The sequence below is a fragment of the Schistocerca gregaria genome, chromosome 3 (genome assembly GCF_023897955.1).
Source record: "Schistocerca gregaria isolate iqSchGreg1 chromosome 3, iqSchGreg1.2, whole genome shotgun sequence".
Classification (NCBI taxonomy): domain Eukaryota; kingdom Metazoa; phylum Arthropoda; class Insecta; order Orthoptera; family Acrididae; genus Schistocerca; species Schistocerca gregaria.
In genome coordinates, this window is record NC_064922.1 from 373,078,580 (window position 1) to 373,093,634 (window position 15,055).

The window sequence follows — 15,055 nt, forward strand, 5'->3', positions numbered from 1 at the left end:
CACACACACACACACTTTTCTAAACAATGAGATATTGCATGTCATCTGCATCGGCATTGTGTGTCCAAGCATCTTTACTGATATCTTCTATGTTACAGCAAATACTCAGTTTTTCAAATCTCATCTATGCATTAATTTGCTCCTCATCCTATCCTCTTGTGCCACCACTAACTTCCTTCCTCTTATCAGATGACCCTATTATGGATAACATCATCTCTGAGATCTCCGTTCATTTGTAGTAGTCTATTGCTCTTTGGTACGTAGTGTTCTTTCTATGTTTGAATTAGCTTCAATTAGAGGTTCTGTCACCACATATGTATGTGGAAAATAAGGCCTTGCCACATTGAATACACAAATTGCTGCCCACTCTTCACTGGCTTGTGTAACTCATGAGTTACTCAAGCCATTGAAGTGGCACCAAGCTGAAATACTTACGCCAGTTCATGTAGCCATAAAACATTATTATTATTATTATTATTATTATTACAGCAATATGCACTCATGCTACAGCTGTAAACTGCCGTTACACACCCATATGCATAGTTGCAACATTAACCAAAACGGCCTTGCTGTGCTGGTACTGCGAATGGTTGAAAGCAAGGGGAAACTACAGTAATTTATCCCGAGGACATGCAGCTTTACTGTATGATTAAATGATGATGACGTCCTCTTGGGTAAAATAGTCCGGAGGTAAAATAGTCCCCCATTCGGATCTCCGGGCGGGGACTACTCAGGAGGACGCCGTTATCAGGAGAAAGAAAACTGGCATTCTACGGATCGGAGCGTGGAATGTCAGATCCCTTAATCGGGCAGGTAGGTTAGAAAATTTAAAAAGGGAAATGGATAGGTTAAAGTTAGATATAGTGGGAATTAGTGAAGTTCGGTGGCAGGAGGAACAAGACTTTTGGTCAGGTGAATACAGGATTATAAATACAAAATCAAATAGGGGTAATGCAGGAGTAGGTTTAATAATGAATAGGAAAATAGGATTGCGGGTAAGCTACTACAAACAGCATAGTGAACGAATTATTGTGGCCAAGATAGACACAAAGCCCATGCCTACTACAGTAGTACAAGTTTATATGCCAACTAGCTCTGCAGATGATGAAGAAATTGATGAAATGTATGATGAGATAAAAGAAATTATTCAGGTAGTGAAGGGAGACGAAAATTTACTAGTCATGGGTGACTGGAATTCGTCAGTAGGACAAGGGAGAGAAGGAAACATAGTAGGTGATTATGGATTGGGGCTAAGAAATGAAAGAGGAAGCCGCCTAGTAGAATTTTGCACAGAGCATAACTTAATCATAGCTAACACTTGGTTCAAGAATCATAAAAGAAGGTTGTATACATGGAAGAATCCTGGAGATACTAAAAGGTATCAGATAGATTATACAATGGTAAGACAGAGATTTAGGAATCAGGTTTTAAATTGTAGGACATTTCCAGGGGCAGATGTGGACTCTGACCACAATCTATTGGTTATGACCTGTAGGTTAAAACTGAAGAAACTGCAAAAAGGTGGGAATTTAAGGACATGGGATCTGGATAAGCTGAAAGAACCAGAGGTTGTACAGAGTTACAAGGAGAGCATAAGGGAACAATTGGCAGCAATGGGGGAAAGAAACACAGTTGAAGAAGAATGGGTAGCTCTGAGGGATGAAGTAGTGAAGGCAGCAGAGGATCAAGTAGGTAAAAAGACGAGGGCTGCTAGAAATCCTTGGGTAACAGAAGAAATATTGAATTTAATTGATGAAAGGAGAAAATATAAAAATGCAGTAAATGAAGCAGGCAAAAAGGAATAAAAACGTCTCAAAAATGAGATCGACAGGGAGTGCAAAATGGCTAAGCAGGGATGGCTAGAGGACAAATGTAAGGATGTAGCAGCTTATCTCACTAGGGGTATGATAGATACAGCCTACAGGAAAATTAAAGAGACCTTTGGAGAGAAGAGAACCACGTGTATGAATATCAAGAGCTCAGATGGCAACCCAGTTCTAAGCAAAGAAGGGAAGGCAAAAAGGTGGAAAGAGTATATAGAAGGTTTATACAAGGGCGATGTACTTGAGGACAATATTATGGAAATGGAAGAGGATGTAGATGAAGACGAAATGGGAGGTAAGATACTGCGTGAAGAGATTGACAGAGCACTGAAAGACCTGAGTCGAAACAAGGCCCCCGGAGTAGACAACATTCCATTAGAACTACTGACGGCCTTGGGAGAGCCAGTCATGACAAAACTCTACCAGCTGGTGAGCAAGATGTATGAGACAGGTGAAATACCCTCAGACTTCAAGAAGAATATAATAATTCCAATCCCAAAGAAAGCAGGTGCTGACAGATGTGAAAATTACCGAACTATCAGTTTAATAAGCCACAGCTGCAAAATACTAACACGAATTCTTTACAGACAAATGGAAAAACTGGTAGATGCGGACCTCGGGGAGGATCAGTTTGGATTCCGTAGGAATGTTGGAACACGTGAGGCAATACTGACCTTACGACTTATCGTAGAAGAAAGATTAAGAAAAGGCAAACCTACGTTTCTAGCATTTGTAGACTTAGAGAAAGCTTTTGACAATGTTGATTGGAATACTCTCTTTCAAATTCTGAAGGTGGCAGGGGTAAAATACAGGGAGCGAAAGGCTATTTACAATTTGTACAGAAACCAGATGGCAGTCATAAGAGTCGAGGGGCATGAAAGGGAAGCAGTGGTTGGGAAAGGAGTGAGACAGGGTTGTAGCCTCTCCCCGATGTTATTCAATCTGTATATTGAGCAAGCAGTAAAGGAAACAAAAGAAAAATTCGGAGTAGGTATAAAAATTCATGGAGAAGAAGTAAAAACTTTGAGGTTCGCCGAAGACATTGTAATTCTGTCAGAGACGGCAAAGGACTTGGAAGAGCAGTTGAAGGGAATGGACAGTGTCTTGAAAGGAGGATATAAGATGAACATCAACAAAAGCAAAACGAGGATAATGGAATGTAGTCAAATTAAATCGGGTGATGCTGAGGGAATTAGATTAGGAAATGAGACACTTAAAGTAGTAAAGGAGTTTTGCTATTTAGGAAGTATAATAACTGATGATGGTCGAAGTAGAGAGGATATAAAATGTAGACTGGCAATGGCAAGGAAAGCGTTTCTCAAGAAGAGAAATTTGTTAACATCGAATATAGGTTTAAGTGTCAGGAAATCATTTCTGAAAGTATTTGTATGGAGTGCATCCATGTATGGAAGTGAAACATGGATGATAACTAGTTTGCACAAGAAGAGAATAGAAGCTTTCGAAATGTGGTGCTACAGAAGAAAGCTGAAGATTAGGGGGGTAGATCACATAACTAATGAGGAGGTATTGAATAGGATTGGGGAGAAGAGAAGTTTGTGGCACAACTTGACTAGAAGAAGGGATCGGTTGGTAGGACATGTTTTGAGGCATCAAGGGATCACAAATTTAGCATTAGAGGGCAGCGTGGAGGGTAAAAATTGTAGAGGGAGACCAAGAGATGAATACACTAAGCAGATTCAGAAGGATGTAGGTTGCAGTAGGTACTGGGAGATGAAGCAGCTTGCACAGGATGGAGTAGCATGGAGAGCTGCATCAAAACAGTCTCAGGACTGAAGACAACAACAACAACATGCATAGTTGTAAAATTATTACTATTTGTCATTAAGTTAAAATCTTCCACATTAAAGTGAGTTCTCATGCACATAATTAATAGAAAACAAACAATTAAATAGAAGCAAAATAGAAACTTCCTGGCAAATTAAATAACTGTGTGCCAGATTGAACCTGAGACCTCTGCAAAAGCAGAGGCAAATTTTCCAGGTTCGAGTCCTGGTCCAGCGCAGTTTTAATGTGACAGGAAGTTTCAAGTCAGAACACACTCCACCACAGAGTGAAAAATTGGTTTGGAAACAAATTTGTATTTAACATGTCAATTACTTAGGTACACATCCTCAAGATATAATTTTCAGTAGCATGGAGAGCACATTTACAAACTGCAGTAATGCTGTACGTTACATGTACTTTAAAAAAGTGAACATCTACCTCCTTGGCAGGTCAGGAGTTTCATCAGTCTCAGTTTCATCATCACCACTGGCTTGTGGCACTGTTACAACTGTTGGTGTTTCAGTACGCTGATCTCCATCTACCATGTCGACACTCAAGACTGACTCATCACGTGAAACATTACACCCAACTGTTAATGGTGCCTGCAGTTGATCGGAACTTGCATATAGAGTTTTTACCAGATTCCACACAACACTGACCTGTTTACAGAAATAACAGTGAATAAACATCTGTCTAGTACTCAGACAACAGACATATTTTCAAATATTTCAAAAGTGCTAAACTATTAACCATGAACTGCTGCTTAAGAAACTGAAAGCATATAATATCAAGAGCTTATCCATGCAGCTACTGCCCGATTACTTAATGAATCACGAACACTACACAGAATTCTTGTTAAAAATAGAACGCTATACAGTAACACAGCATGTTCCCGGCCGTTCAACTTTTGGCGCTTTTCTCATACAACAGTAATATTACACAAACACCTCCCCCCACCTCTTTGCAGCCCCAACTCACACATAGTGAGCTATACTGACACCTCTCCCTTGTTTTATGGAAAAAATAGTAAACAGTTTTAATTGGTGATGTGAGGGGTGTGTTTGTACTGTAGCTCATCAAAAGATTTATTCTGAAATCTAGGGAAGTTTTCATTCTTCTTTGTATGCCTTTTGATGCCTCAATTCTTCTGCTATTGGTAAGAGGTTCACTTTAAACCTAAATTATTAACTTCTTATTTTTTTCATCAGGGGTTGAGCAATAATACAACGAAATCACAGTTCCTAACATTTAAAATAGTCAACCCACACCAGATGGAAGTGGTCACAATATGTAATATCACAGCAGTGGAAGCTGTCTACATTGAATTCATTCTATTAAGACAAAACCTTCAACGAATAAACTAAATTAACTTTATATGTGGCACAATTAGTCATAGCCTACAGCTGGTCACTCAGCTATGAAAAGTAATCTTGAGCAAAACATTACATATGGCGTATTAAAGCATGATTTACCCACATCTTGAGTGCTGCAAATATACATCTCAGTAGAATATTAATATTGCAGAAATATTCAGTTATGATAATGCATGGATTAGGATATAGAGGAGGGCCAGCCATGAATTCTGCACATGTACATCTGCCTGGTTGCAGTGTGTACATTTACTAGACGTGTAAACAGGGAAACCGAACCATTACTGCTGATTTAGTGTATGTCTCTAAGCACAGATGCCGCTGCGTACCTGGGCACTCTTGTGCTCTTTTTACAGTGAGAATGCAATCATGGGAAGGTATTGTGTTATTCCATTGCCTATCAACAAACGTAAAAGTTCTAAAACAAAACATAAAAACATACGGTGCATAAATATGCGGTATTGGTTTATGCCCACACTAGGTACCTAAATATTCTTCATGCTAAGGGTATCAAACATGTCTCTCAGTAATTAAAGTCCACACTAGGTACCTAAATATCCTTCATGGTTAGGGTATCAAACATGTCTCTCAGTAATTACAGGATAATTTTTAAGCATGTATGTATAACTTGAACAACTGGTTTAATATCAGATTTTTCAGGCAACAATGTTCACTCGTGTAACATGGAGCAGGGTGAGGCACAGTTAGTAAATAACAGTTTTAAATTTGAAAAAGAAATTAATCCAAAACATGTTTATCATTGGTGATGAGAAAGGTTGATTTCTTGAAACCTGCTAACATTCGTGGGACACAAAAGTTCTGCATCATCAGTGAGAGAATTTTTTAGAAAATCCCCTTCGGAAAACGGTTTCCCGGATTATGCTACTCTTATGCAATTTTGAAACTTGCTTGCCACACAAATTGTCATTCTGGAAGATTGTACAGTAAAACAGAAGAAAGCACAAGAAACGAAGAGTTCAAGACGTATAAATTAGTATGACACACATTAAAAACCTGTTGATGTGCCTCATCCATTTTCTTAAGCATGCTGAATTTGGCTTGCCATTCCTCACTGTTCAGTACACTACACTCGTCTTTACGAAATGAGTTATAGTGTCTTTCAATTGTAAACTTGTGCTGACAGCCTATTATTAAGTGGCACAGCAAACACTGAGTTTTCAGGTACTGCTGTAAAGAAGAGTTGCAGCTCCCAGTCATATTTACATGACTGAGAACTCAGATCTCTCATTCTTTGCTTTATTGCATACTTGCCATTTCTCAGTATGCTCATGTAAGGCTACAGTCTCCAGAGGGAAGCAAGACTGGGTGTGCTTCGGTCCTCCCGGTACTGCGTAAACAAGGCAGTGGAACTGTTGCTGCTCATTTGGTATATGGGCTACTCACAGATGTCGCTGTTCTGCTTTGCTCGCTGGCTGAGATGTGCACACCTGTGCCCTGCTTCCACACTTTTGCACAGTGTGCAGCATTTGGCCGGCCCTTATATAGACAGTCCTGCCACTCAGCATTTGTACAACATAAATATCTCACTGTGATGCTTTCTATGTGGGAATGACCAGCAACAAACTGTCCATTCGCATGAATGGACACAGGCAGACAGTGTTTGTTGGTAATGAGGATCACCCTGTGGCTAAACATGCCTTGATGCACGGCCAGCACATCTTGGCACAGTGTTACACCGTCCGAGTTATCTGGATACTTCCCACCAACACCAACCTATCCGAACTCCGGAGATGGGAACTCGCCCTTCAGTATATCCTCTCTTCTCGATATCCGCCAGGCCTCAACCTCCGCTAATTTCAAGTTGCCGCCGCTCATACCTCACCTGTCTTTCAACAACTTCTTTGCCTCTGTACTTCCGCCTCGACTGACATCTCTGCCCTTAACTCTTTGCCTTTAAATATGTCTGCTTGTGTCTGTGTATGTGCGGATGGATATGTGCGTGTGTGTGCGAGTGTAGACCTGTCCTTTTTTTCCCCTAAGGGAAGTCTTTCCGCTCCCGGGATTGGAATGACTCCTTACCCTCTCCCTTAAAACCCACATCCTTTCATTTTTCCCTCTCCTTCCCTCTTTCCTGACGAAGCAACTGCCAGTTGCGAAAGCTCGTAATTCTGTGTGTGTGTTTGTGTGTTTTGTTCATGTGCCTGTCTGCCGGCGCTTTCCCGCTTGGTAAGTCTTGGAATCTTTGTTTTTAATATATTTTTCCCATGTGGAAGTTTCTTTCTGTTTTATATATATATATATATATATATATATATATATATATATATATATATATATATATATATATATTGTATTTATGTTAATTGATACAATCTTTTGTATAAAACTCAAGGGAAGCAGGCAAGTGTAATGAAGTTCATACTTCCACACTAGAAGAAAGGACATTTACTTCATATGCAGACCAGCATAAGAGAAACAGACCTTAATCCACACATGAATGATCAAATATGGTTTTACAAGCTCCAGTCACTATAAGAACATGTGAAACAAAATTATTATAATTTAAATTAAAAATTTTATATTATATTCACACACTGAATTTTAAACAGGAGAACTTTCAATTCATTTTCTCAAGAAATGTCACTAGTTATATTTCAGTAAATAGTTTCTAAATATGTGTGACGTGTTTAGTATTTCACCCTTCTCTTTGTCATCCTCCATTGCAGTATCATTATGGTCACAGAGCATTGGCACAGATGGGTTCGATCCGTTTGCTCCTTTAACGTAAGGCCAAAACTTCTTACAATTTTCTGTCAAGTTGGTGGATAGAATTTTACTTTCAAACCAGATGAATGCTTCATGCATGGCTCTCCTTATGCTAATTTTAGCTTCATTTTGTTTTTGTTTGTAGTTTAATCATAAAATTTCTTGCAAGTTTGTATATTTATGAGAGACAGTTTAGCATTTTAGTATTTCTGTATTGTAGATTTGCATCATCTATATCACCATTATCTTTTTTTTTTTTTTTCTGAACAGTCAGTGGCTGTTGTAGATCTCAGTCAGGCACTAACCTCTGTACAAGCAGCAGTGGGACACTAAATTGTTCACAAGTTCTCTTTATGAGCTTTTTAGTACATGTAAGTTTGTTGTTTAGATTTGTTTGTATGTTTCTGTAGTTTATCATAAATTTCTCACATGTTTCTGTAGTGTAATTTCCCACCATCTTTAGCATGGAGAGTGTCTGTGAATGCCATGTTCAGATGGGAGTCAAGCTGATGATTCTTCATTTGCATCTCCAGGCAGTGCTGACTTCAGTGACACAGCTGAGGTTGTTGCCAATGGGCACAATGAGCAAGTTTTTGTGTGTGTGTGTGGGGGGGGGGGGGGGGGGGGGGGGCTGGACATCACATGTTACACGTACCCCTGGTTCGTCTACTACTGTGGTTGGCATGGTTACTGTTTACATTGAGATATGTTACCCCCTCGTCCATGGTTGAGTGGAAGGTCATTTCAAGGTGTGGCAGGCAGCAAAAGACTTTCCAGGGGACCAATCAGCAAACCTATCCAGTCTGTCTGACAAACAGTTTTCAGGCACTTTCTGTGGCTGATAAAGATCCTGGGCCAGCTACAATTGATTGCACTTTTGCATATTTGGGGATGAGGGGGCAATCACTCCAGATATGGAATAGGTTCTTACAGGTGACATGAAGAGCACAGGATGCATCCAACTGCAGGTGGTGGCTCACATCAGTACTAAAGATGTGTGTCACTTTGGGTTTGAAGAGATTCTCTCTGGTTTGAGATGGCTATCCGAAGTGGTAAAAGAGCCAGTCATGCTTGTGAGATGAAGGCAGAGCTCATCATGTATAGAATCATTGACAGGATGAATTGTGAATCTTTGCTACAGAACCAAGAGGAGGGTCTGAATCGGAGGCTCTGACAGTTCTGTGACCATTTAAGTTGCAAATTCCTTGACTTGCCATGGAGAGGAATTGAGATCCACTTAATAGGTCAGGAGTCAATTACACACAGGAGGTGACTCTATAGGTAATGTGGGCTTTCTGGAGTGGACTGGATGGTTTGTTAGGTTAAAGGGTCTCAGAGAAAGTACAAGTGCAAGTCAAACATATGGCATGGATAGACTTAGGGACCACTGGTATTGTAGCTGTAAATTATTGTAGGTATGTTGGGAAAGAATCAAGAGTTTTGAGCAATAATATAAAACAATGAAGCTCAAATCATTACAGGTACTGAAAGCTCGCTAAGCCTGGAGATCAGGTCAGTCAAAGTTTTTACCAGTGACATAACTGTGTTAAAAAAAATGGACTCAATTCAGTTAGTGGTGATATGTGTGTTGCTGCTAGAAGTAGTTTTATTTTATAGTGAAACTGAGGTGGATAGTTGCTGTGAGACAGTAAGGATAGGAGTTACACTTGATAAATGGAATGGATTAAGAATTGCCTCTGTCTACTGATCTCCCAACTCTGATGATATAGTTGCTGATGTGGTCAAGAAAAATTTGAGTCTTATTTTGAATAGGTACTCGCTCATATTGCTACAGTTGATGAGGACTTCAATTTGCCCTCAATATGTTGGAAAAAAATATAGTCCAGGAGGTTACCCAAAGTGCAAATGGTTGCCATAACACACTTGATCTCTTAGCAACAAATAATCTTTTAGCAAAGAGGGTATATCATAATGGATTTGGGGATTAGTGACCAACCACGAGACTGAATATCAAAACATCCAAACCCCACAAAAATAAATGCAAAATAAATCTATTTAAGAAAACAGATAAAAATTGGTTTGATGCCTTCCTATGTGACAATCTCCACTCCTTACAAACTAAGTAAGTGTAGACCAGATGGGGCTTAAAATTCAAAGAAACAGTACTAAGGGCAATTGAGAGGCCACAGCATATCTGTACCACTATATACCATAAAAAAAGCATGTATGTATGTATGTACATATGTGTTCACCTGCTGGAGCAATTCAATTGAACTGGGTACACATATCACTTACTGCCTGGAATAAAAACACTGTGGGGGTAAGAATACTTATTTCCCACAGGGTAAGGTTGGCGGTTAATAAAAAGTCCTTCCTAACTGTGATATATGTTCATCCAATCAGATTTCCTGCAGGACAGGCTTGTTGTGTGTTGTATGGACAGATGGCGATGGTTGCACAGAGACAGAGGTGAGGGTGAAATGGATCTGATAGGGTGAAGGGGAGGGGGAGAGGGAGGAGATGGGATGAGATAAGGGGTGGAGGAGATGGATAGAGAGAAGGGGGTGAAGGAAATGGACAGAGAAAGGAGGGAAGGAGGAGATGAATGGAGAGAGGGATGGAATGAGGAGACAGAAAGAGGGATGGGAGGAGACAGACTGAGACAAGGGAGGCAGAGAGAGGGGGAGAGTAACAGGTGAACAGAGAAATGGGGGAGGGAGAAGTAGGCAGAGAGATGAGGTAGGAGGAGATGGAAAGAGAAAGGAGGGAGAAAGGGATTGAAAGCGAAAGGAGAGAAGAGGAGATGGGCAGAGAGATGGGGAAGGAGAAAGTGGAAAGACAGAGAAGGGAAGAGGAGATGGAGTAGGTGAACAAAAGACTGTTTTACTATCAAAATGTTTACAAGATTCAACAAATCTAGTAAAGGAACTGCCTACATTAGGCTTATCCATCTTCCTTTGAAGTATTTCTGCACTGTGTGGGATTTTGCCAGATAGGGTTCACAGCAGATGTACAAAGAAGGGCAGCTTGTTTTGTATTATCGTGACAAAGGGAAGAGAGTACCACGGATGTGAATGTGAGTTGGAGTGGCAATCACTGAAAGAAAGGCATATCTTACTGCGGTGAGGTATGTTCACAAAATTCCAACCATGAACTTTCTCTTCCAAATGTGAATTTTCTTTTGAACTCTCAGTCACATAAGAAAAAAATGATCATCATAATACAGGGTGTATACACGGACAAGAAAAAAAATTCCCAGATTTCCCAGATAAAAATACACTTCCTCCTGGGTGAAAATACACTTTTTCCTTGTTAAGCAACAATATACAATCCCTCGGAACTGTAAAATGCATCAATCCTTTGAATGGTTAAGGTTTTATACACCGGTGTAGAATTTACCGGCACTCCAGAAAACAAAACTCAAGGTGGGGTGGGGGAACATCTTTTGGAAATATCTTTGATGTGCAGCAACATGTATGCTGCATATTTTCATATTACAAAAGTAAAAATTTGAATTCCACCAAACACTTCACATTACCCTCCGAAGCATTGAAATCAAGGTTGCGATGCACTTTTGTAAGCCAGTCATAGCTTATGTCACGTGATCTCACCAGCCGATGACAGCTGATATTCAGAGCATAGAACACGTGATGTAATCAGCCAATATCAACATCACTGTTAAGTAGAGCGAACACACATACAAGAAAAATTAATGGTTTAAATTAGGATACATAGTGTTGCTACAAGAAAAGCAAAGTTTTCACATATAATATTGTTCTTGAAGATTAATAAGCTGCAAGAGAAGCTAAGCTTTCACATATAATGTTGATACTTTTTGCATGTGTTACGCTTTAAGATGTACCACACAAATGTGTCAGTAACATTTGTAATACCGACACAAATGTATGATCTTCTGAGTTCGAAATTCTTCTAAATGACTCATCATCAAAGAGTTGATTTTTAAATGAGAGTCAAATGCTCTGTGATTTAAGAAATTAATCGTACATTCTCGTAAATAGTTCATCTTGCGTAAAATGAAATTTACTTTGAATGTAACACTTTTCAAACAACCAATTGCAATATTTTCCCGCGACCTGTTAGAAATAGGTTCATTTCAGTAGTTATCAGAGAGCACCAGATAATAGATGTTACTGCACTTGTGCAGCTACGATGACTTAGGAAGCTAGTATGTTCATTGATGAAAAACATTAAAAGATCTTACATTATCTCATAAAAGAAAAGACATTAGAGGATACTCCAAGAGCATCGGAATTTTGTGAACCATGCTAAAATGCATAATTCGGCTTAAAGTGCACATTCACGTGTCCCGATTCATAATGAAGTAGGCCTCGACCTGATATTAAGCTTTTCAGTGTGGTTTTCGGGATGTAAATTTTCTTGGAGTATCTGTACTGTATTATCTCATGTTTGGTTCTTTATCATGGCGTAATGCCATATGTGCTAGAAGATTAAAACAGGCACTTGAAATGCAGTGAACAGTTAAAACTAGCCAATAGTGTGGAATTAAACACTGTGTTTCAAATAAATTGACTGCATCAGCGGAAAAGATTAATGAAAGCCAAATTTCTTTAGCAAACCGACAAAAACATCGTTGTTCTGCAAGCTGATTAATGTTTGACTGTCATAAAAGTGGAAATAAAATAAAACCTGAAACTAATAACATATTTTAGCCTTCCCTAATAATGTGAATGTATTTTAATTCACTTGTCAGCTCCTGATCACACAAAAATCCATTTTGTTTTTATTTGATGTGAAAGCAGAAAACGAAGAGGAAAAAGCAAAAACACGGATTACTTGGAGACTACCCACCTCCTCACTGTAACTCAGACTGTTCTGTGAATCAGCCCCAGATCTATGGCATTTCTGAACCAGGGCAATACTAGATTGTGGCCCCGCCCCCTCCCCCACCTCCCTCAAGAGTTTGAGATAGAATGTCAAAAATTTTAAAAAATAAACTACTCAAAAATATGTTCATTTTGTAGTGCACATCTTTCTGAAAAGTCTGACACATGAAACATATATGTTCGAGGAAATGTAAGGCATGTTATTTGGTCCTAAGTGTGACAAAGAGTAGTGCCACGCTTCTTCACACGTCACTATATTTCACTCTGAGGAACCAAAATGTGTATATTTTGTAATGGATGCTATCAAACTATATTCAGCACAGTGGAAATTGAAATGTCCTATGGTGCCTCTCCCACTCCTAGTCGGCCGGTTTGACATCCTGGCCCTCTTACAAAAAACTTGCACTTAATACTGGATAGGATTATTTGTAACTGGGAGAACAAGAACTCTTCAGAAAATATGCGCTCTTTATTGCCTATTAGCTAAAACTTGCTGTTTTGTATGACATAAAATTAAATATAGGATACATGAAACCAGTAATGACGAGACAAGCAAGACAGTACGCACTTCTTCAATCTTTAGGTCCTAGCGTTTTTTTGTTTCTAATCGTTTTTATTCTTGCTACAGCTTTACATGGTGTGCTTTCCTTTCTGCAAAATAATCTGCTACCTCATTAAAGTTCATGAAATGTTTTGCTACATGAAAAATTGAAATGTCGTTCTCTATTACTGAAAAAGCTCATATACACCAGTCCCCTTTTGTCTGCAGGAAAGTTTATTTCTAGATGCGACGAGGATTCCTCTGGCAGAGACATCATGTTCACTACGCACACATTCAAAAATCAACTTATGATTCATTCAGAAATCAACTTATAATGTGTTCAAATCTGTTCAAAAACCAACAGAGGTGCGTTTAAAATCATATGAATAATTGATAGTCCAACGTGCGCTGGATGCTAGGCGCTTTGTGAAACAGGTTTTTTTTCCTCAAGAATATGAATTCGGAACCCCGTCCCCTCCCGAAATTGCTGCCAGGGTCAGACACCCCAGTTACCCCTCCCTGCCCCCAAGATCTTGGCCTGCTGCACATGCGTGAAACTGGCAGCTTGGGCACGCCAGTAAGATTTTTCTGGATGGCATCTGTCTGCTTGCTGCTACTGCTTACACAGCCAAAGCCACATTTCTGTAGCCAGAAGTGGGAGAAGGTACTACTCATACGCGACTCGACTGTGCACGCCCATGAGCCTGCTTGTAACTGCTCAAAATGAATCTAATGTAACGAGCTGTGACGTCATGTTCATCGGAGGCAATTTGTTGTTATAAAGAATTGCATTGTCTTACTGAAGTCTTTGACACATTTTGCTCTTGGAAGATGCTTGTGTTTTGTTGTTGTACAAGGTGCATTTTGTTTGCAATTTATTTTCGTTTTTTCTTCTCGTTCATGTCTTATTGCTGCAATATTATTATGCAGCAGCGGGATACAGTAACATCCTTTGTTAGGGTATCGATTCTTATCAGTCAAAATTACAAAAATTTAACTGAAAACTAAAACAATAAAAAAATACCTAGAATTCTAAACATTTCATGGTTTTTTCCTGGTTTTCTCCCTGATGAAAAAATTCCCAGGTTTTTTCCGAATCTCCCGGTTGCCCTGTGTCATATACACCCTGTAATAAAATAAGAGAAACTGAAGTTTTCCTGGAAATATTTAAGAGTTCATTTTTATCAAGTGCCATTTGAGGTAGAGAAATAGTCTGAAAGTGGTAATTAACCCTCTGGTAAGCAAGAAAGAATGAAGGATGGATCTCATTTCAGGGCAGGATTTGAGGAAGTCTTAAGACTTCATGAAATCCTCCCCACTCCACCAAGAGTGTCTTTCCGCCGTCTACCTAACCTTCGTAACCTCTTAGTTCATCCCTATGAAATCCCCAAACCACCTTCCCTACCTTCTGGCTCCTACCCTTGTAAACGCCCCTGGTGTAAAACATGTCGCATGCACCCTCCCACCACCACCTTCTCCAGTCCTGTAACCCAGAAGGTGTACATGATCAAAGGCAGAGCCACATGTGAAAGCACCCACGTGATTTACCAACTGACCTGCCTACACTGTGAAGCTTTCTATGTGGGAATGACCAGCAACAAACTGTCCATTCGCATGAATGGACACAGGCAGACAGTGTTTGTTGATAATGAGGATCACCCTGCGGCTAAACATGCCTTGGTGCACGGCCAGCACATCTTGGCACAGTGTTACACTGTCCGGGTTATCTGGATACTTCCCACCAACACCAACTCAACTGAATTCCGGAGATGGGAACTTGCCCTTCAGTATATCCTCTCTTCTTGTTATCTGCCAGGCCTCAACCGCCACTAATTTCTAATTTCAAGTTGCCACCGCTCATACCTCACCTGTCTTTCAACAACTTCTTTGCTTCTGTACTTCCGCCTCGACTGACATCTCTGCCCAAACTCTTTGCCTTTACAAATGTCTCCTTTTGTCTGTGTATGTACGGATGGATATGGG

The 15,055-nt window shown here is 39.8% G+C and overlaps 1 protein-coding gene across 2 annotated transcripts in view; it reads right to left on the bottom strand.

Moving 5' to 3' along the window:
- LOC126353892 (GATOR complex protein WDR24) overlaps positions 1-15,055 on the bottom strand; it is a 106,668-nt gene that overhangs the window by 28,284 nt on the left and 63,329 nt on the right. For both annotated transcript variants that reach the window (XM_050003107.1, XM_050003106.1), the window contains exon 11: positions 4,047-4,267. In XM_050003107.1, the coding sequence (XP_049859064.1) occupies positions 4,047-4,267 (221 nt within the window). The remainder of the gene's footprint in view (positions 1-4,046; positions 4,268-15,055) is intronic.